We start from the raw sequence: 24,192 nt of genomic DNA, 5'->3' as shown, positions 1-24,192 counted from the left end.
GTGTCGGGGGCATTACCGACTCAGGCAATGCCCGGGGGCCCATAGGTAAGGACCCGAGCGAAGCGAGGGCCTTACCGAAGGCCCCGGGACATTACCAGAGTCGGTAATGCCCCCGACGCTCGGGTTCTATTGCTATTAGTACCCCGGCACGCAAAAATTGCGTGATCGGGGCACTAAAAGCTTTTCTTTTTGGTCCCGAGAGAAAAAAAAAGAAATCGGCCGCCTCCATGGAAAGGGAAAACGGAGTCTGTTTTCCCTTTCCATGGCAGCCATCGGGAGCGGACGCGCTGGGAACACAAGTGTTCCCAGCGCGTCCGCTCCCGAAAAAGGATCAAAAAGAAGGTAGGTGGGGGTTGGGAGGGCGGGAGTGGGACGGGGGAAGAGGGAAAAAAAAAACGTACCTGCGTCCCCGGCGGGGGACTAGGGAAGCCACCAGCCGTGTGGAGGCGCAGAGCGGGGACGGCCCCACTCCGAGTCTCCACACGGCTGAAGGCTTCCCTCGTCCCCCGCCGAGGACGCAGGACTAAGAAGGTAAGTTGGGGTTGGGAAGGGAATAAAAAAAAAAAAAAGACTTACCCGAGTCCCCGGCAGGGGTGGGGAAGGCAGCCTCTCAGCGGTGGGGAAGCTCGGAGCGGGGATGGCCCCACTTCGAGCCTCCTCATTGGCTGAGGGGTTGCCACACCCTCTGCCGGGGACAAAGGCCGTGGAATCCCGACGGAGGGATTCCCGGCCGGGTAGGGACCTGGCGAGAGCCAATCAGAATGCTTGTTGCATTCAGATTGTCTCTCGCCAGGTTACTAATGCGAGATATAGCACTGTCATTTCTTGACATGATTTCTTTCAACAAGACAGTGCAACATCAGATTTACCATGAGATAGCTTAACATTTGGAAAATACTTTGTTTTGTATAGAGAAACTGCCACAGAAGTAATTTTTCGATGAAATTAATAGGGTGCTGAATAATATGGAGGGTACAGAGATTATAATACGAGGGAATTTTAACTCTATTTTAGATGAGAGGGCGTATAAAACAGGAGTGGTAATTCCTCTGCAGAGATAGGGGCTAGAAAAAGTCTTAAAAACCTTATGCATTTATGGGACCTCATTAACATCTGGCGAGAATTGCACCAAGGATCTAGACAATATACATTCTATTCAATACCTCACAGAACTTCTTCGCACATTGACCTTTTCCTGGCTAGTATAAATATCTGCAGAGTTGTATGTAGTGCTGATATAGGCAACATTGTGATCTCTGATCATGCCAGTATTGAATTGGCTCTAGATCGATCAATCAGGGGTTTAAGGGGGAGAAGGCATTGGAGATTGAATGTGAGTCTATTACTGGATAATGATTTTGCAAACATATAGAGAGCAACAAATCACTGTATTTGCAGGAAAAGAAGAGCCAGTCAACAATTTGTTAATTGTCTGGGGTGCTTTAAAAGCAGCAATACATGGTTAAATAATCAGCTTTGCATCTTCTTAGAGAAATCAATAAGAGGTTGAGCTCCTAAGGCTTGAGAAGGAAAACTATTTAGCTGAAGAAAAGTACACTTACTGTCCCCTCTGTCACCAATAGGAACTCAATGTTGAATACGAGATGCTCTTTTGAGAACGAATTACATTTGAGTGCAGAGAAGGAATTATTTTATACTAGGCATGCTTTGTGGGAGTGTGGCGAGAAAGCGGGTACATTGCTGGTGAATCGTCTAAATAAGAAGGAGGATAAGAGACATGTTCAGTTAATTTTGGATGGGGAGGGAGGGATCTCGTGGGGAAATTAACCCCCTGATTCATGGAATTATTTGCGCGTAAAACGCAGATTTGCGCGCCATCTGCCCGAATATCCCCATACCTCAAACAGAGATTTTCGGGCAGAATGAAATGCAAATCTGCGTTTTACGTGCAAATAATTCCATGAATCAGGCTATAAGGCATTTGTGGGGCCGTTAAAGAATATTACAAAAATCTGTTTAGTGATGATGCGCGAATGCATATATTTAGTCCTCTTTCTTTATCCATTAACGCATGAGGATACTGGGGCTGGAACCATACAGCGCGTCACTTTCCCGACGCGGAGGTAGACGTGCGCGACATCGAGCCGCACTGGAAGGTGAGTGTTCACAGAGGAGGCAGCCCCCCTACCCAGTGTGACATTTTAAATAGGATAGGGTGCCAATGCAGAGCGTGACAGACTAATAAATAACGGATGTCCATTCCCTTTGTGTTTCTCCTTAGATGGAGAGATCCCGAGTTCACTGGACACCGCATTGTTGATGTCTTCTTATAGAACATGGCTCTTGTAAGTACTACGGCCCCTTAGTCTACACTATTGGGACTGTGCAATGTGGAGCATTCTACTTAGCCCTGCTCGCTTCTTTGTCTCCTTCCTCACAGGGCATCATAGACCGTTGGATTCTATCAGGGTCATTTATCCCACTATCAATATAAAGACAAATAAAGTGCCTGTCTGGACTGCACCAAGAAAAATCATTTAGAGTTAATTGACAGAAAAGTGCAAAGGAAGTAAGTACCCGGAAGGGACATAAAAATGTTATTTCTACACATTAGAGAGTTAGATTCTGCAGACAACTTATGAATAAATTGTGTGTTCTATTGATTGTCAGTATTAATGGGGGATTTTTATGATTTTTATGATACACATACCTATTGGGTACACATTGAGTGAAGATACACCCGAAGCAGGGATTCATCCAAGGTGTCAAGACCACCACCCGCTGAACATACAGTGGAGGTGAGTCCTGAACATACAACAGATAAGAGAATGTTGTTGAGGCATAGGGCCTCATTACGACCTCAGCGTTAGCCATGCCGCTATTGGCGGCATGGCTGCCGCTGAAATCGTGTCCGGGTCCAGGTCCTCAGAATGAGGAATTACCGGGCCATTCCGAGTTCGGAAGGCCCGGTAATTCCTCCCTCCAAGGACCCAGACCTGGTCCTTCCACATTCCCATTTCATGGGAGAGGGAGCAAACAACGGGCCATTACGAGTTGGCCCGTTGTTTGCTCCCGCTTCCCCTCGCGGGACCCAGTAAACACGCCTGGTTTGACCAGGTGTTGCTTCCTGGGTCCCGCGAGGGGACCTCGTAATGAAGTGGCACGGGGTAAACGGCGCCGGCACCTTTTACGGCACCGTTTACCCCGTACCGCCAGGGTCGTAATGAGGCCCATAGACATTAATTGTCAGAAAATTATGAAGATAACAGGTCTCAGGGGAGAGATGGTAATTAGTATACTTATTTTGTAATTCTTGAAGATCGAAAGGCTCACGAATCCTATCAAGATACAACACGGACTGGAGTGTTGTATCCCGTCCTGAGGAAGGTTGGCTATAACTGTTGGGGCCAAGCACTGCTAGCCCGCATTACACTACAACCGAAACAGGTGTAGACGACAAGAAAGAAACCCTCTGCAATAACACAGAGGACCACATCTAGAAGACACAAGAGTGTTGGACTTGATATTACAAACCACTCTTTGTTTTGGGAATCACCAGTACCCATTGCTTGAAGTTGTGCTAGTATGAAGATGATCTGTATGAGTGAAGTTTGAATGATGGGAAAAGTTTTGTAAGGGTTGAGCCTATTTTTAGAGTGTTAACGATGTATAACTAAATACTTAATATGTTTGTTATGTGAAATAAATACCATATCATATGACGTTTTGAAAAAACCACAAAAGATTTGTGTTATTTTTCTACCTATTGGTCCAGTTTTTACTCTATATAGGTTAATGAGGATGGAAAACCCAAATCTGAAACTAGAGCAGAATGACAGAGGTACCCTTGATTCTGATCTGCGTTAGGGCAACCAGGATTTGTAAGCACTCCTACTGCCAATCTATCAGTGCTAGACCAGAAATTCGCTGTGTTTCCAGCCTGAGAATGTCACTATTCTGTGTGCTCCGAGCTACACTGGATATTTTCAGTGTCTTTATAGGGCAATTGCATGATAAACCAAATATGGAATTACTAATCTCAGTTTGACTTCCAACAGAATGCAAGAAAGACTTGAAAGTGTGGGAGTGAGGGATTAAATTTACTAGCGCTGGTGATCAGCATGGCTTTAACAAGGGGCACTGGCTTAAAGGAGCAAGAGAATTGCTCTTGATGTCAGTCACACAATGGTGCCTCATTAGCCAATCAGGCAACTCGGAACGCTGGCATTATACACCAGTAAAATACCCAGGTTCAGATCAGCCTTAGAGCTGAGCACCGCTCTCTGCTTTAGCCACCTCTGACCCCCTGTCCCTTCTTCCTAGTCACAGTTCTAGCAAGTCCATGAATCCCAAACACATGCGATTGACATGTCCCAATAAAAAGGAAGAGTCGGGATACAGCAAAAATCCAGTGTTCCTTTAATGCCCAAAAATATAAGACATGGCCCTTATAGAAGAACAGACTGAAGAACTGAGGCAAACCTATGATCCGACTGCCCTGGAGTCGAAAGTTTGCAGTGATGGGCAAACGTGTTTGGAGATGCCAAGGCTGTTGCTCTACAAATGTCAAAGACAGAAAACCCTCTGGCTTCCCCCCAAAATGTGGCCATTCCTTTGGTAGACCTTTCTAGTACATTCCCGACAGTGGGGAGCCCATGATTCGTGTCGGGAGGGTAGCTCAGGGGCAACGTGCTCGCCTTGGAAGCAAGACGAGAGGAAGCAACGCAGGTTCGATCCCCGGGTCCGAGCTTAGAAACCTCTGGGTATTAAGCGCGTTTAAATAACCTATCATATCATGATAGAGTAGGCCAGGGACATTGGGCCTCATTACGAGTATGGAGGTAGCCATGGTGCTATTAGCGCCATGGCTGCCTCCATACCGCAATCCGGGCCTGGGTTCCTCAAATGAGGAATTACCGGGCCATCGCAACCTTGGCGGACCCGGTAATTCCTCGTCCGAGGAACCCGGACCCGGTCCATCCCCATTCCCAGTCGAGCCCCCATAGGGCTCAATGGGAATGGGGATGGAGCTAACAACGGGCCTGTTAATGATGGGCCCGTTGTTAGCTCCCTGGTCCCCTCGCGGGACCCGGTAAGGATGCCTGGTTTTTGCAGGCGTCCATTGTGGGTCCCACGAGGAGACCTCGTAATAGGGCGGAACAGGTTTACCGGCACCTTTACCGGTTGCCGGTAAACCCGTTCCGCCAACCTTATAGTGAGGACCATTGTGTCCTTAATGACTGTTCGAGGACCTGAAGGGGAAGGTCCTGTCCAGGAAAGAATCACAATCTTAAGATCCACGGATGACAACTAAACCCTGACCTGCTGCGGTAGATCTAGGAGAAGGGCAGGTGGCACAGTTTCTGAAAATTAGAGACAACAGTCAAGCAGAAAGTGTGATAACAATGTAGGGTGGCTGCCTTCGGCATGATGGAAAGGAAAGAGGGAGCACAGGAGGGCCACAGCTCCCCTATCATATGGGCAGAAGAGAAAGTCATGTGCTTCAGGTCCAAGGACTGAAAGGGCTGAAAGGAAGCCCTTGCAGGACACAGAGATCTTGAAGGAGGTCTCAAGGTGGAATCAAGGATTTATCCTGATCAGAGAGATGGAGACATTTCATTGGAGCCTGCCGATGACAATGACCTATTATTTGACATTAATCCCGGGATCACAGAATTCACGAACAGCCACCCAATGAGCTCTAAGAGAGGAACCTGAGAGGCCCAACAGGAATCCACCCTGAAGAAACCTAGCAAGGTCAATGTAACCACAGTCAAGGTAACCACAGTCCCGTGGCAGGAGATTGCTCCTGCTACACCAGGCTGCGAAGGTACTCCAATGCCTATAGTGGGCGCTTAGAGCAGCCCCTGCTTCCAGCGTCTCCATGCCATGTCTACACAAGCATGCTGAACTGCTGCGCCTGTCTGACCTGCCCAGGTGTTCCAGACAGGGCCTTTCAGAATACCCTTGTAGGAATCCTAGTCCCATGGCCCAGGTCAAGGTTCTTGGATCCGTCTACTCATCTGCGACATGCTGGAATACCACGCTCCACCACACCCCTCTCCATCCTGAGCCCAGCAGTGGATGCAGGACAGCCGAACAGCCACCAGGGACGTCATTTAGGGGTAGGCAGGGATCACAACTCCTGGCAACTCCTGGTTAAGTGTTGCAGAGGCAGAGAGAAACCGAAAGTAAGGAGGGCTCTCAGAAGAGAGCCCTCTTTACATCAATTTCTTTTTGAACTTACTCTGACTTCAGAAGGAAATTAGCGATGGAAAACCTTTCTCTTTGAAGTCAAATTGTCTTTAAAAAGAACCCATCTCCTCTCCCCCCGTACAGCAGATGAAAGGCTTTCGGTCCCTTGCTCTGTGCATGACCGGAACTAGAGCTGGTTCCTTACATGCGTGGAGCGTGGGAGCCAGAGAGGCCTGCCTGCACAGGAATTTCGTGGAGCAGCAATGGATTCAGAAAAAGGTAAGAAATGTATGTGCCTGGGTATGAAAGGGTGTGTGTGTGTATATGTGTGTGTGTTGCGTGAGTACATGATGTATGGGTGAGTGAATCGTGGATGGGTGCATGTGTAAATGAGCATGTAAAGGGTATGTGAATGTGTGTGCTTGTGTTCAATGCCTAGATTACTTATCAGTAATTTTCATTACTCCTAGTCCTATTCTTCCTTGTCCCAGTACTTACTTATGAAACATCTTGCCTTATACGAAAGTACTGGGACGAGCAAGAGGCACATGGATGTAAGGCTGGGCCAAGGAGCTGATTTTGGGGGTTGGAGGAGGTGAATGGGAGGGAGAGGCGACATGTCGGAAGGGTGGGGCAGGAGGGGCGTGCGCTATCACGTAATGGGCATCTATGAAAAAGCAGACATGATATGCGTTATTATTGGCTAGAGTCACATTTTGGTACAGCCAGTCAAGTCATTTCTCAATTTGGCATGACATTTTTACAGGGAATCTATGATAAAGTAAGAATGCTAAGTGGTACTAGGACATGGTCAATAACAACATCCTGATTACCCGTCTCTGTGAGACCCTGGGCATCATGGATCGGGTTTTGGCGTGTCTGACCTGCTTCCTCGTGGATCGGTCTTCCCAGGTCCAGCTTGGGTCCTTTCTCTCCACCACCTCTCTCTCTCCATATGTGCAGTTCCCCAGGGCTCTAGCCTTTACCCCTGGCTCTTCAATGTCTTACTGGCCCCTTTAGCCCTTCTGATCTCTACCTTTTGCTCTAACTTTCAGTGTTATGTGGATAACACACAGCTCTCTTTCAGGCTACCCTCGGTATCCTGCTCACTCATCCCTGACTGTCTATCCCCTATTCAGGCATGGTGTGCCTCTAACAATCTCTGCCTTAATGCCAGTAAGACTGAGATCCTTCTCATTTGGACCCATGCTCCCGCTTTTCCTCTCACTCTGGCCGCCTTCCTTGGGCCCTCTGCCCTCATCCTGCTGTGAGGCAAAAAACCTCTGGGTCATCTTCAACTCCACTCTCTTCTTCTCTCCACACATCACGGACCTTGTCAAGAAGGCCCATTTCCACCTGCACCTCCTCAGAGGTATCCTCCCTTTTCTCACCTACCAGAAGAAGCTCACTATCCATGGGTCTCTGTAGGCTGGACTACTGCAACAGCCTCTTTCTCAGTCTACCTAACTCTACTATTCTCCCTCTTCAACTCATCCAGAAAGGGACAGCAAGACATTTCCTTGCCCTCAAGCCCAGGGACCGCATCTATCTGGCCCTGAAATCCCTCCACTGGTTCCCGGCAGCTGCAGGGATCACGTTTAACACCCTCTGCAACGTCCACAAAGTTTTCTGGAGCCGTGCCCTTCACTAACTTCAACTCTCTCTTCCTAAGTACCTTTCTCCTAGATCCCTCTACTCATCTACTTCTAATTCTCTGTGGGTGAGTCGTTTCTCCAAGCAGAGAATGGGGGGCAGATCTCTCTCCTCTGCAGGTGCCTCCCTCTGCAATGGCCTCTCTGCCTCTCTCCGGCTTGAGCTGGACCACCTTACGTTCCGGAAGCTCCTCAAGACCTCCCTTTTCTTCTCTTCTTTCTCGCTCCCTCTCACCTGCAAACCTACCCTTGTTCATGCTCTGTCTGCTGACTGGCTGCTCAGTGTCCTCTGAGTCTTACAAGACACCAGCCCTTGCCCCCCGTCCCGCCTTCTTGCACTTTCCGCCTGGCCCACCTTGCACTACTGGCCTGGGATTGCCCCTTGTAGTCTCAGCCTTCCTTGCACTTAACTCCGGGCCTTGCTGCTCAGTGTGCACTTCTCCCTGTACCCTTTGCCTTTCACTTCTTGTTGTGCACTTGCAAGATCTAGATGACACTAGGCCTAGTAGGATTGCTTTTCTTGTCCCTCCATTGCCTGGTTGTGTCTTGAAACAGTTGTGTATAGTTGCATAATAAATTACAAATCAATCAATCAGCAATCAATTACCTGTCTAGACTGGCATTAAGGTGCAGCCAGTCTAGTCATTTCTTACTGTGGCAAGGCATTTTTACAGGGCATCTATAATAAAGCATGATAGGTGTTATTAGCTGTCTAGACTGGCATTTGGGGGCAGCCAGTCTAGTCATTTCTTACGGTGGCATGACATTTTTACAGGGCATCTCTGACAAAGCAATCATGATAAGTGTAATTACCTGGCTAGACTGGCCTTTAGGTGTAGCCAGTCCTTACTGTGACTTTGTATATTTTTCAGGGCATCTAAGATAGAGTAAGCACGGTAGTGTTATTACGTGGTGAGACAGCATTTTGGTGCTGCCAGTCTAGGTATGTCTTGCTGTGGCATGACATGTTTTACTCTGCATCATCAAGTCTACAGCATACATAAGTGTTATCACTGCCTGACCTACATTGTGCAGCCAGTTTTGACATGTTTTCTTAAGGTGACATTGCATTTTTAATACCAAAGCCATAAGATAGCTCAGCGGGTTGAGTGCTTGCAGATGCGATCTGTGTGAGAGCTGCAGGTCGCAGGTTCAAATCACGACAAGGCCAACTCCGCTTTTCAAACTTTGAGGTTGATAAATGAGTACCAACTTTGGTTGGGATGAAAATTAAATGTATGCATGAGCCTTGTACAGCGCTTTAGCGGAAGTGCTATATAAATAACAAATAATTAATGCTCCTGTGCACTGAAAGTGACTTGCATCTATTTGATTGTTGCATACTGTAATATTGCAGCAACTGGCAACGTAGGGGATCTATTTTTCATATAATGACAATACCCAACATGCAGCTATAATTGGCATAATATGGAGGTAGGTGGCCATACAATGCTGAAGTGGCACATCTATGGCAGTGCCTCTGCCTATTGTTTTGTGTTCATGGTTTATCAAAGATGTGAACACATTTTTAAACATATACTTCAAAACTATTAGTTCATTTACAAATGGCAATAAATTACTTCAGACACAGCATTCTCATACAAACATTACATAGATGAATTCATTCAACGCAATACAATATAATACCATATACTAAATACCCATCAGGGCCTCCCTTTCTAACCCCACAAGATTACATGTTCCACCTATTCGACAAATCACTCCCTTCCCTACTTCGTTATGGTGAACTAATTGAGAACAACATTTCCCCCCAACATTTTGTGTATCACTATTAAAATATTCACTAAAACAATGTTCATTGAGGTAGAGTATCCATACAAGAGCCTAGCCCATATGACTTCACTGTTTAAATCCTCAAATCTCTTTGTGAACTTTCCCAACCACATATTCCTCAGCCCTAATGTTGCACTACAGCCAATCAGCCAAAGAATTATTATTGCTGCCTTCGTCTGCTTTTTACAGAGCCGACGATTTTCTTTCTGAGGCAAGGAACCCCTCTTATGGGACCCCACTTTTGGAGGTAGCCTAGTCAGTTAAGAGGAAAGGGCATATCAATGTAACTATATTTCAACCCCGGGAATCTCATCACGGGGGACTGTATCTCCTTATATTTCTTCGGGTGTGTGATTAGCTCCCTTTCTAGTTCATACAGTGATATTCTCTGTATATCTTTACTGATTCAACAACTTCCATTTTGTTGGGCATCTTCACCAGGCTTTACATCAATGTAAGTTTGTAGGAGTCCATTTCAGCAAGAATCTGGCCACCGCACTGCACAAAATTGCTCAATGCTTTGTCATAATTATTCCTTAAAGATATATTAAAATCTTCAAATAGCAAACCCGATGGTAGAACCGATATTGCCTCAGCCTATGTTGTTCTATTGGGTTTAACCCTTTCATATCATGACCCCATCTATGGCATATGAAGGCAGCACTCTTGTTCAATTGTTGCTGGTATCTAAAATATTCTTGTCTTCTTCACTATGTATTTGGTATTTGAAAATGTTTACAGTTATGTACTTTTTTTTACACCCGCAAGCCACTTCCAGTGGTGTCACCAGGGTTAAATAGGAAATGATGCCATCCAGGTCAACGGTCAAGTGACATCACTTCCTCTGATGCCATCAGGTCTCTGATGTAACATCCGCCACAGCTGGCATTTTGGTGAATCGACTTCCCTGGCAGCCGCCAGTACAAGGCAGAGGGTTGAGAATAGAGGTGAGAAAGACCAGCTGAGCAGGATTTCCCTTAAGTGAAACAGCTGCCATCTGAGAGAAGCATCTGTGCCATCCTATACACTTTGTGTGTCAGTGTGAGGTGGGTGGGAGGATTGATAGTAAACTCATTTTGTTTTAGAGGTTTAGTGAAAGGGTGTTGGGGAAGGCGGACAGCCTCATTTAGTCAGGACTGGGATGAGGAAGAGGTCAGATTTTACAATGGCCTTGGTATAAAGGCAGGCCAGGGACTAGAAGAAATCCAGTTTGCTTATCCTAAGCATCAGGGATAGCAAATAGCTATGGGCGAAGGGACATAGCTGAGGTGGGCTAAGTAGTGGGCAGGTGTTGCCATGGATTCTAACCATGTGATTAATAGTATCACATTTTATATCGCGCTTCGTGCCAAAGTTGTCCTTCTTTTAATAATGTGTAATATATTATCAGTGTTCAAATAATTGGCTTCGACAGGATGAAAGTTTGAATCTGCCCTACTCCAAGTTGAACCAATCAGGTTCCACTCACATCTATGCAGCAAGCACCAAACACACGGCTCTGCATTAGAAGCTTAGATTCAGTCTGCATTGGATTCAGCTTTAAGTGTTGCTGGGCCATAGACCCCTTGGTCCCATCAAGGCAGTGCTTCAGGTGTGTGATGTTAATTGCCGGCCACTCGCAAAGACCCTCACTCATGTCCATTCTGGCATGCTTTTTCTCAGTGGAGTAACTTTGCTGAAAATGTTGGGGTGGACATGATATCCAAAGGAAAGGGGCCCCCGCCAAATGAGGAGGACAAAATAGTGTGCCACGAAAGTTGGGGGAACAAACATCCTTGCCCCCGCCCCTAAACCTACACCCATGCCTTTTCTGAGCCTGGGAAACATACCCAAGGTAGAACCTGACCGACAACACAAGGGCAGCGAGGCCATTACTGGGTCTGCTGGGCTTGTCTCTGCATGCATAAGGTAGCTCCACAAGACACTCCAATGCCATGCGCATACTGGAGATGAGCGCTGGTGGCTGCCATTCCAAACTGTCCCCTTGCCCCCAGGACTTGCAATGCGATCGACTGCTCTTGCTACAATGTGCTCAGCAATAACGGGCACAAGCCTCCAGACAGAACGGCTGCTTTGGACATCAGAAGGTCCAGGCAGCACGGCATGGAGTGCCTCCCACATCTGCAGGGTTCGTGCATTTATGGGGTGGCGTACCGGTGAGCTTCGGGATGCAGGGAATAGGAGTACCAGAAAGTATCTTTGAACATCTGTTTTTCCTGGAAACATTCTGTTACCTGTGCCATGTCCAGACTCTTGACTTGGGTGGCCCAAGTGGGGCACTGACTTATGCAGAGGTGGCATGAAGTACGAGCACACACACACAAACACACAAAGATCATAGTGTAAGATAATAGGGTGGCACCTGTTGTGGCCAATCAGATTCCTGGGGTAGCACGTGCTACCACAGGCCACTCCCTGGACACGCCACTGTTACTTACTACCAGGATAACGTTACAACTAAAACCCTTACCGAGGTGCAGTCTCTTGTGGGTTCTGGAGTCAATGCATCGCCAAGGTCAACGCAAGTCGTGTTCTGTCCCTGCGGAAAGAAGAAACACTTGATGTAGAATGTTAGATTGGTTTTATTGTAGTACATCTAGAGAGACATTCCCTCATGTCGTCTGCCCCTAAGCACCCAAGGCTAGACCCCTCCCCTACGCAACACATAATCCATCTTTTTCACATGTATGTTAGGCCTATGGGTACATTTTGGGTAGTCTGACGCACTTAATTCCATTGATATAGTGCCCGGGAATTGCCGCTCCAATTTTATGGTGGCAATGATCAGAAACCACAGGTGCATTCAGTTCCAAATTGGGTGGCACACAGGGAGGGGCTGTGTCCCTTTGAAAGCTATGGGCAGAGTCTGTGTGGTGTGTGCGGCTGGAGTTGGAGTTGGCAAGCGAGAGAGACAGGGGATTTCAAGCGGAGGCGAGAGAAGTGGAAGGAGGAGATGTTGGTCAGGAGAAGGAGGAGTGGGTGTAAACGAGCATTGAGGAGTCAGGAGGAGGAGTGGTTGAGAAGGCGGGTGGAAGCAACGTCAAGGGGAAAGGAAAGTAATGTGGAGGGAGCATACAGAGGCATGCTGAGAAAACATCAGGGAGGAAGGAGGGAACTGAGGGGAAAACCTCAAAGAGGAAGCGAATGTGGGGCGAATAAGAAGGAGGAAGGAGGGATGTGAAGAGAGCACACCAAGTAGGAACAAAGGGTGTGTGAAGGCAACATCACAGGAACGTCTGAGAAGGAAGCTGCAGTAAATTCAGAGAGTAGGGTCGGGCTGGGGCTGGGGCATGAAACTGTCTTGGGCACCAATGAAAAAGTGGCCCACAGTTGCAAATGCCAATTCATTCCTTTTGTAACAAACTGTTTGAATAGTACCCAAGGGGGAGTTTTTTGATAAAATCTAATGCAAATTGTGCAAGAATATTTAATCAGCAACAATGGTCAAAACTATTAGCTGCATCATGAAGAAACACATCAAACTTGCCCACAATGGCCAAAAGAGTGGCACACTTTGACCAAAAAACGTGGCCCACACTAGCATTTTGCGTTTTTTGAATCAGACACTGCCCTATTGCCCTATAGACCAGTGCAAGCCTATTCAGAATTAGTAGAAGAGAATACCTTAAAGGAAGCAGAAGGGGGAGCAGCTGAAAGTCAAGAGGAGGGAAAACCTCACACTTAAACTAATGGAGCCAGTGATGGGTGGAGGTACGATCATGTGCTTAAGCGTCGAGGAGGAAGTGGAGGAATTCAGGAGCAGGGAAGAGAGAGCTGAGGAGAGGAGAATGATTCTGAAATGCACAAGACTATTGAGCCTCATCGGGGAGGTAGACAAGGTGTTTGGGAAACAGAGAAGGAACCTGACAGGCTCAGGATCATGACCCTGTCTGGAGTACTAGGTGTTAAGATTGATTTCTAAACTCTAACCTGGTGGTCAGAAGTTTAGGAGGCCACCCTAGTTTAGTGGAACAGGGGAACCTTCTGGACAAGCCAGACCAATCTACGGTAGCTTGGCAGGCGGTCAAGAATATACGTCTCAGGAGGGTTGAGATTGATCGGAACGCCGCAGGGAGCATTCACAGTAAAACGCCACAGATTACTCTTAGACAGATGTATATGAAAAAAAAACATGTATTATAGGCCTTTATAACAAAACATGAATAAACCACAGTAAAAACAAAACAGTTAACACACATGCTTTTCACTACGTAACATATATACAAAAGGTGGTTAGCCTAATGCTGATGAAAGGGGAGAAAATAACCACAACCTGCAACAGAAGAGGTATGTTCAACACAGGTATCGCATTAGGCAGTTCTTCGAAGTCAATCCCTATCACATGCAGTCCAGCCCTAAGAAGTGAGGAGCCTTATGCTCAAAAGTACGGCAGTGTGTTAACAATGCACGGCGGTGCGTAAAGCGAGGGGGTTCTCTTCAGGGAGCTGTAGCTGTTCAGGAAGGAGGTTGAGGCAATGAAGAATAATGCTCTACTCCTGAGCCGCCCGCACACGTGGCTCGGGGCTGCGCGTGCCTGTCCTTTTCCCTGGGACGCCCTGCATATGCGGGCTAGGGTTGTTTATTCTGGGCACATTCTACCTGGTCGCCGGGCAAGTCAACTGGTCTATAGGTCCATGGTTGATACTAGTCAGTACCTCGCATACAAGGCCCAGCTGAAGAAACTTATTTAGCCCTCGGTGGCTGCTCGAGGCCATGGACCTCCAAAGAGCCGATAGTGGCTGCCTCCTTTCCTTTCTCCCTCTTCCAACAGTCTGCCTCCATGGTTACCTTCCTTAATGTTCTCTCCACTGCCCAGTCCTCTACCGGGCAAGGGATGCTTTGCCCAGTGCCCCCTTTTCCTCCTTTGTTTAAACATTCCATCGAGTCTCATGATGGACTGCATGGTTTAGTCCAATGCTGCAACAGGTAAGTGAGTTCATTGAAGTACACACCCAAAATGCAACAATAAACACACCAATAAATAAAATACTAGCCACCCTAGTGTTTGTGTCTTTCTTCCATTACACACACCTAGCTGGGCAAACATTGGGCCAGGGGGTAAACTAGACTTAAGCTCAGATTTTCAAAGCGTACAGACTTAAAGGCCTAGAGCCAGAGACTACAGCCCTCAGTACAACTCTGGCGGTAGCTGTGCCGTTAAAAACGGCACAGCTGCCGCCAGAGTTGCATTTTTTCTGGCACCTGTGAATGGGCAAGAACCAGGTCATGCCAAGTTCAGGGGACCCCGTAACTGCCCATTTTCGGGTGCCGGAATCAAGGGCCTTCCCATCCCCATTCTGTCCCATAGGGCTGAATGGGGATGTCCACGTCGGATGCACCGGCACATTCAGAGTTGTGCCGGTGCATCCGACGTGCTCTGCTTGCGGGTGCCGTTACACCAGCCAGGAAAAACCTGGGGGGTGAAACGGTTCCCGCGAGCAGAGCCTGTAGTATGTAGCATGCTTACCGGTACCGTACTTCCCAAACCGCCATGCTCATAATGAGGGCCTAGATGTTGGTAAGACACCTTGTAGGTGTGGTACTGACTTTAGCAAAGGCTGCTGACACCAGTCCAAGGCATACAGCGAGTTAGGAAGTAAAGTTACCGCCAATTGCACCACTAGGCCAAATTATGAGTTTGGGTTTTGGGTGGAGGATTTACCTCCAGGAAAACCCTGGAGGTAAATCTTCCCACTCAACGCCGAAAAATCGGCAGTAATTCCACAAAAAAGTCCCATTGGGTCCAATGGACCCAAAATAAATGGGGAATTACACCGCTACCACCACTTGTAATCAGGTGGAAATTCCACCTGACAAAGTGGCGCTAACAGTAATTCCTTAAGGCAATTTCTTGGTTGATTTACTGCTGAATTTTTGCCTAACTCGTAGTTTTCTCTTTTTGGGCCTTCACGAGGCATTGAGGGTCTGTTCCTGACCTAACTCCATCAAAGTAGACACTGCAGGAATAGCACTGCAAGGATTGGCAAACAATGGGCCTCATTATAAGGTTGGAGGTAGCCTTGCCGGTAAGGCTACCTCCAAACTTGCAAGAAAGTCCAGCACCCGCGAATGGGCAATTACCGGGGTATTCCAGCCCCAACGGACAAGGTAATTGACCTTTCGCAGGTGCCGGAATCGGGATATCCCCATTCCCATTTGAGCCCGATAGGGCTCAATGGGAATGGGGATGCCTGTAGCACCAGCACGGTTCATAACGGTGCCTGAGCTACAGGCATGCTGTGCTCACAGGTGCCTTTCATTCCACCAGGCCAGACCTGGCGGAATGAAAGGCACCCTCGAGCACAACTCAGAGTTTGCCAGTCTGGATACAACGGTACCGGCAAGCTTACCGGTAATGTTGTATCCGGACTGGCAAGCCCGTAATGAGGCCCAATTTCTCTGGCTGTGGTTGGCTTGTGCACTCTTGAATGGTTCGGTGATCTCCAGCACAGGAATGGATGCAGCTGCCTTTATCTTTGTAGGCGACTGCCCGACCCTCCTACTTCTGACATTCATTTTAATCAATGCAGGTTCCCAATTTTGTATCCACAACTCCTTTCATGACCCTGCATATATGGGGGCCACCCATACACAGCTCCCTAACTGGGTGTAACTCTCTACCTTCTGGAGTGGGTATCATTCTCCAAGGTATCGGATTCCAATCTCCAATCTTGACATCACCTCTTTTAGCTCAGAAAAGACTGGTGGCGTTTTGTGTCCTTGTGATCCCATTGACTCACCTGCACTTACAGCACGCATGCCTCAGTCCAGGAAGAGGCAGGCTCCTCCTTTTTTTCAACATCTTTCCTGCAAACTGGCTTGACTGAGGCCTGTTAGCTTTATAGGCCACTCCCTTACTCAGTCCTCTGACAGACAAGGCTTTGTACCTCAACTGAGATGATGACCTCATTTCTGAACCTGGAATTTTCCCGTGCCATCTATCAGGGGATTTGGAGGTTAGGATGTAAACAGTCAATATAGTTATATATTACAGAGAGCACAGCGTCCTGTTGCCCTGACAGCCCAATGGGCCTGATTAGGAGTAATAGAGGTAATTCAGTGATTTGTTTCCAGAATTACTGTCCAACTCATTTACTGCCGGTTTCTCTAGGTCATGGATGACAAGTGGTGGTGATCAACATTTCTGGAGACCATAGGACTCCATGGAGGATTTTTGTAGATTCACCACAAACATAATTTCTTACCATGGAAAATCCATCTATTTTTGGAGCTAAAGTTGAGGATTCTTCTTCCAGCTACATGCCGGAGGTAGATCCACCACTTCACCTACACTTGCGGGAACTCAGTGGTGATGTATAATTGGCAGTACTTCCATTACAACTAACATGTTTACTTCATCCGCCAAACTCATAATGGGGCCCATTATGTTAAAAAAACAGTTTCATGTATTGAGGATAAAAATGAGGGACCCTTATTTTACAGAAAGGTATGATGATAACTCAGCGCGTTATCCTCAAACAATTTAATGATATCCAATATTAGCACCCTGGAGGGGGTGTCATGGGGTCTACCAGCCAATCAGGGAGATCAGGATGTGGGCTTTTTCTCATGGTATTGCTTGTGTTGCGAGCCCCCTGTGTAGTGGGAGGCCTAAATCTTTCCTGCATGGTAAGAGGTAAGTGATCCTGAGCAGTGCTCCTCCTGCCTCCCCCCAATTTCCACCTCCCCCGCTTCCTACCCTCACCCCCATCACACTTACCTGCAGCTGCTTCGTCCCTTGCTAAGGGCATGACCACTCAGCATTCTGGCGCTTCACTGCGTGGCAATGGCCCCCATGGACAGGTCGAAGGGACCCCATGCAGTTCCCTTCTCCAAGGCAGCCATCTTGTTTTGTAGGTTTTTCTTTTCGGTTGAGAAACGGCAAACACGCTATTTCTCAACCTAATAAAAACAATGAAAACCTCAGAATTATACTGGGGTGCTAATAACAATTAGCTCCTCGGGGGTCATTACTGGTTCTGGTTTGGTTGGTTGGTTACAGTTTATACGTAGTAGAAGATTTTGAGTGTCATCAGCATACATTAAAAAGCATGGCAAGGGATTCGACCAGGGGTGGACTGGCCTTTAGGGAACTCTGGAGATTTCCCGGTGGGCCTCTGCACCCTGGGCCTCTTTTCTGTGGTATTTCCAAATTTTCTCATAGGAAAAGCATTGGGCTTGCTGAAAAGGTGTCATACAGGGCCACTTTGAACTTTATTTCCAGGGCCTCTTTTAGTTCCCAGTCCAGCCCTGGATTCGACCAATTGGGCCATAGAAGTCATATCACATATTAGTTGAAAAGAAGGGGACAGGAGACCCCTGGGGTCTGTCAGAGAAAAGGGGATACCAATCTGAGGAGATGGGCTATAGAGCTATCGCCTGGGAGTGATATGATAAATATTATTGGTTCCATTCTAATATCAGGCCTCAATTTGATTTTGGAGAAAGCCAGCAAAGCAGAAGCTGATGGTCTGCGGTATCAGAAGCGATTGATAGAATAGTATTCATGGTGCTGATCCTCTGCCATCAGCTACAAGCCTAGTACACTTGCCAGGCCGGAATCCCGCTTGGTTCCCATGGAGAAGGCCTGCAGATTTCACATAAATCTGTAGCTGGTCCACACCACCAAAACACGTTCCAGAATTTTAGTTGGGTATGGAAGCTCAGAGATGTGATGAAAACTGCTTAGCTCTTTCGGATTCTGGCTTGGGCTTTCCAATAAGGAGCCACACCAGCTTTTGTTAGATCAGATAGTACTCTGCCAGCCATCTATGACGATTCCTTCCATTTTTTGGTGGGTTGCAGCAGTTTCACAGAATTTCTTTTGCTGATTTTACAGCTTCTTTTACCGCAAAAACCAGGAGGAGACCCCACGCGCCCCTTCTTTCCCTCCTCCACCTTTTCTATGTACCTAACTCAAACCTACCATGTACATTTTTGTGGTTACAAAAAAGTGGTACAAACATCGAGGAAAAAAAACATTTGGCGAAAATATCATTCGGCAAAAATGGCTGATACCCTTGGCCAGAGGTAAAAGAAGAGTTAGCCAAAAGGCTAATTTCAGTAGCTATATCATCAAGCATTACTTTTAAGATTTTAACTGGGCAAACATCTAGTAGAGAAATTGAAGGTTTACATTTCTGAATAATATTAACAATCTCAGCCTCAATTATGGGGGAAAAACACAATAGACCTAAAGGGTGGTGGTGGACTCTTGCTAGGATGCAAAGGAGAAGAGTGGAGGATCATCCTCTTGGGTGACCATTGCCATTCTTAGATCACTTATTTTGTCTGTATAGAAATGGGCTTGGCCGTTCCAGAAGTTTAGAGACGATGTGATCGATCGTTGTAGAGGATACCTTAGGGGATGAAAGGTCTTGAACGATATGCGTCAATTTTTTTTAACCAAAAAATAGGATAATTTAGCCTTGTGAATGGCTGATTTATAGCCATTTAAAGCTGATCAAAAGGAGGTTGGGGGGAAGGGCTATACATTGCCCACAAGGAACGTTCAAGCGTGCATAGGGTGGAACACAGAATGGTCAGGGTCTCAGCATACCATTGATTGTGTATGCAAGGCTTGAGAGAAACTGTAACCCTTTTTCTCTGGTGCAAGAGAATTAAAAGCAATTTTTTATTTGGGATTAAGGGCTATTAGTGTCAGGTTGATTTGCGGGTATTGTAGGTAGGTTTGCAAGGAGAGAATATAATAATTGGGGTCACACTAGTTTGCAACATCAAAACAGTATCAAAGTGTGGGAGCAGAAAAACGAAGAGAGCAGGATTTTAGTTGCATTTTGAATAAAACCTTGCTGTGATCTGATCAGACTAATGGCTGAATATGGATGATATGTAAACCTAAGTCTGGGAGGAAAACATCTGTTGACGGCTATCACCACCAGCACGAACCAGCTTCAGTGCAAGAGTGGATAGGGTTAAGTAGGGGAGATTCTGTGTGTTTGAGTTAGCGGAAGGAACGGAGGGAATATCTTACTAAAACAATTTGAAGCCCTCCTCACCCACATGATCAAGACTTTTGATGGTTTTGTTAGAAGTTGAGTTATGATATCTGACCCCAAACAATGTCTCCAAGAACGGTGTTGCTCTGCAGGCCATAGGAAAATCAAGAGTCAACTTAGAGCCGGAAGTAATGCTTTTCCACGAGGGGGCTTTTCAGAACTTGCAATTTGTGGTTTTCAACAGTTAATGCCTTTAGAAGAGACAGACAGATCTAGAGGGCATCATTACGAGTGAGCCGGTCTGGAACAATGTTACCAACACCTTTCCGGACCGGCTCACTCCGAGTCAGACTGTAGGGGCTGTGAACTACTGGCAGGACTGACGGGCTGGTAGTACAGGCCCCTACCGGGAGGTAATTAACTGAAGCACTGACACTGTTACTAATTCCTGTAGAGAACTCCATGGGAATGGGAATTTACCGTTACGCAGCCGCCCGCTATATGCTGGTATTACCGGGATATCCAGTGGTGGAAACGGTAAGGCAAGGTTGCCAGTAGGCCGCCCGTAGTAAAGGCGGCCTGCCGGCAACCTCGTAATGAGGGCCAGAACAGAGTCTTTGCAGATGCATATTTCCACATCACCCATCTCTCTCTTGAGGAAAGCTGCTTGTGATGGAGCAGATATGCAAAAAAGGATGACAGTAGTTCCTGGCGTCAGTTTTGGGCTTTCCTTGGAACTTATGGTCAATGGGGGTCATTGCGAGTTTGGAGGTAGCCATGGTGCTATTAGCGCCATGGCTGCCTCCAAAGTTGTGTCTGGGTTCCTTGAATGGGGACTTACCGGGTCATTCCAACCTTGGAAGACCAGGTAAATCCCCATTCAAAATACCCATTCCCATTCGAGCCCCCATAGGGCTCAATGGGAATGGGGAGGGAGCTATTATTAGCTCCCTGGTCTCCTTGCGGGACGTGCAAAAGACATCTGCTCTGACCAGACGTTCTGAGCGGGTCCCGCGAGGGAACCTCGTAATGCAGCTGTAAGGGGTTTACAGCACCGGCATCCTTACCGGTGCCGTTCACCCCTTACCTCTGCACTCGTAATGACCCCCAATGTGTTCCAGCTGTCTTTGGTGCAGTCGGATGTGATGCCATAACAGCAGAGATTTACAGTGCCACCTGTCGGTTGGTAAAGGCTAGAGCCTTGTGTTTTCTGTCGCCAGTATCCCATCAAACATTGGTGGTGATGGGCGTAAAAGTGTGAAAAGGCAAGGAAACCTATGCAGTGCTGGGTGACTCCCTCTTCAATGTCACTTGGTTACCATGGCAGCAGTGGCAGCAATTGCAGATCCTGGAGCTAAAGTGGCAACGCAGATGAATGGTTCCCATGAAGATTAGCAGAGATGACACAGGTCCAGTTGAAGATGGTGGTTGTGGAACAGCGAGGCATTGGTTGCCTGGTGCCACTAATCAATTGAATTGAGCTCAGTTCAAGTGCAAGGGTTGCACAAGGAGGTACTGCCACAGGAAACGAGGGTGGGGGGGGGGTTTGCAGTGCACCCTGCCACAGAGGGGAGTAATCAGTCCAATGGAGACAGCCTGGTGCGAGGCAGTGATTTGGATATGGGATGACGTGGACACATTCTTCTCAGGGTGCTCTGAGCCTGTACTTAGGTGCCCTTTCCATACAAAGTTGCCTTTATCGTTTTTCTATTGTGATTTGGTTTTCACATTACAACCTTACGCAACATATAAAATGTAAAAAACCAGAATTAATCGCATTGATCTCAAAGAGTAACTTATCAAATGCAGACTGTAATATAAAAACACAGTAATCGAATATGGGTTGTTGGACCTTACAAATTTGACCTACTGCCCATTTGACCTAATTATTTTTACCTTATGCCGAGGGAGACCCCACACAACCCCATTTAATGCGGGGGGAGGCTCCCCTGCCCCCTGACATCTCCTCACCTCAACCTATTCCCTTACCCCACCCCACAACTATTTTTTTATTAAAGTGTACCATTTGACCTACCTAATTCGGTCAAAAAGATGCAGTCAAATGAGAGTAGTTCAAACTGGCAAAATCGGTTGTCTTATCACAATATTTACCTCATTCATTTAAAAAAGATACATAATTGTAAAGTCTGTTGTATAAAGTGCTATTCAAGTGAAGTCGCCTGTTTCGCTAATTTGTATTTGCATCACCTCAAAGAGTTTGATTAATAATCCATAGAGAGCTATTAAGAGGGCAATGCTGTTACCCTCCATGAATCCATTCTAAAGGGATTCACTAGCTTGTTCGAAATGGCAATATGCATAAGGGAGGAAGTGCAGCTTTTCTCACTACAGTACCAAGGGACTGATTTACAAAGCCTTTTCAATGGAGTTTTCCCCATCAAAAGTGTTTCTGTAACTCAGGCCCTACATTTGTATTTGTATTTTTATTTATAGTGCGCACCTAAACCAGGGGTAACAGGGCGCAGAAGCATCAAGAGGATTGCGAAGCTTGGTTACATAACAGTAAAGGTTGAAGTCCAACTGAGGTTACAGTGCTGGAAACATCAAAAAAACAATGAGAGCCGATACGGCAAATGGCTACAAGAGATATGCAATATATACAGTACTATATACAAAATATGCAAGTTATATGATGAGTTATATCTAAGAAGATCAGTTGAAGACATGTGTACATACTTACAGTCATTTTAATGTGGCGCAGCGGGGGCTGGGGGGTGTTATGTATCGTGATCCTTGAGCCAAACGATAGTCTTAGATCTGACTATCTAAGTCAGATTAAAGTTTTCATTGGCCCTCATTACGACCCTGGCGGAGAACCATGGTGCAATTTGCACCATGGTCCATGGCGCTAAGCTGCCAACTCCGCCATGGTGGTTGGCGGACTTACCGCCCCATTCCGACCTTGGCGGGGCGGTAAGTCCCCAATCCCCATTTACCCTTCCCCATTCCCATTTTTGCCCCATAGGGTATAATGGGAGTGGGGAAGGCGTTAATTACGCCACCGTAAATTACGGTGGCGAAATTAACAACAAGTCCCGTAGCGCCATGGATTTTTCCGCCTGCAAAAAGCAGGCGTAAAAATCACCATGGCGCTACGGGAACTCGTACTCAGGCGGAAAGGTGCGCCATGGTTTACGCCGGCGTAAACCCCTTTCCGCCAGGGTCGTAATGAGGGCCATTGTGTCGATCTTTTTACATAATCTGCAGTTCCTAGCAGATCTATTGAGACCTATTCTGGGTTGCTGGGTGAGTGCCTGGTGCCTACAGGATGGGGATCCCCTCTTGCTCAGCACAGACTTCAGGGTTACTGCTACTGAAAGTTTGACACAGGCTCCCTTATTTGCCCCAGCTGGTCTTTTTTCTCTCAAAAGCATTGTGGGCTGATCAGTGGATGGTGCAGATCAGAGGTCAGGAAGTTGGTTCCAAGTTTCCCTTGCAGAGAAGGAAGTGGGACCTTTGGCAATGTCCCAGTATGAAATGTCTCATTTGCGTGGTCCTAATGGATCCCCAGTGAAGTTCAAAGTGCCCACACAAAGCCTCCAATGTTTACAGTGGCTTACGCATCAGGAAGGTGGAACAAGTCTGGCTCACACCCATGAAACCATTGCAATGTGAACATTCTAGCCAGGTATGGACAAGGACATCCTACCCAATTCTTGGTGAAAGGTCGCCCCATTGGAGGCTTCTGCTGCACGACTGAAACCCTAAATCAGACAGTCACCAAACAACTCTCTGCTGACCTCAAGCAGATGAGGGACTAAAATCACGGTCATGGAGGAGGCATATTTCACACAGATTTGTTTTACAGTTCTGAACTGAATGTTGAAGACATTGTCCAAAGGCAGACATTCCGGTGACATATTTCAGATCACGGCCATCAAAGAATGTCTCAGAGATCTGAAATGTTTTTGCCATTTTCTCTACGACTCCTCAACAATGAGGACTGTGTGGGAACCTTGATGGTATTCTCCTACCTGCTCCCCGAGGATCTTCAATTCAGGTGGCTAGCAAAGGGCCATCACTTTTGGATCCCGACCCTGGGGGTGGACAAGCGAGGGAGGATCACCCGAAGTGGAGGGTCACGAGGGATGGGGAGGAGAATACTCAAATGGAGGGACATCATATTCTTCCTCTGCCCAGTTTCCATCAGAAACCCCTTCCTAAGCCTTCATGGGATATTTCCAATCCGATTCCATCTCACCCTCCCCATTTCCGTCTAATACTGGGAAGAAGAAGAAGAGGCAACTGAGAGTAGTGAGGATTACCTATGAGAAACACCTTGAGAAACAGAGGGAAGCCTACCATCTACTACCATTAGGTTGTCCCCTTAATAGAGTCAGGCAGGGTCAGGCAACACTGACCGCTCACACCTGACTCCAATTGACTCTCTTTTCAGAACTAAAGGACAGGCATGTCCTGTTAATTGGAATATTGGAGGTCAGGCAAACCCAGCCCTGACCACACACTTGCAGCCCATTGATACAACCCAGGTGGATAAAAGGCGACTGCTGAGAGAGCAGGAAGAGAAGCAGTTGGGAGAGCACATAGGCGGCTGCGAGTCCATGGGCGCAAGGGGGTATGTCAGTCCCAAGCCAGATTTTGGAAGTAAA

At 47.1% G+C, this 24,192-nt stretch overlaps 1 protein-coding gene across 1 annotated transcript in view; it reads right to left on the bottom strand.

Annotated features, from left to right (window-relative positions):
* LOC138580812 (integrin alpha-X-like) overlaps positions 1–24,192 on the bottom strand; it is a 430,037-nt gene that overhangs the window by 28,150 nt on the left and 377,695 nt on the right. Inside the window, exon 26 of the mRNA XM_069651665.1 lies at positions 12,073–12,141. Within this exon, the coding sequence (XP_069507766.1) occupies positions 12,073–12,141 (69 nt within the window). The remainder of the gene's footprint in view (positions 1–12,072; positions 12,142–24,192) is intronic.

The sequence above is a fragment of the Ambystoma mexicanum genome, chromosome 3p, assembly GCF_040938575.1.
Source record: "Ambystoma mexicanum isolate Mex_15411 chromosome 3p, UKY_AmexF1_1, whole genome shotgun sequence".
Taxonomy (NCBI): Eukaryota; Metazoa; Chordata; class Amphibia; order Caudata; family Ambystomatidae; genus Ambystoma; species Ambystoma mexicanum.
Note: the sequence above shows the minus strand (reverse complement) of the source record. Positions and strands in the feature narration are given on the sequence as shown.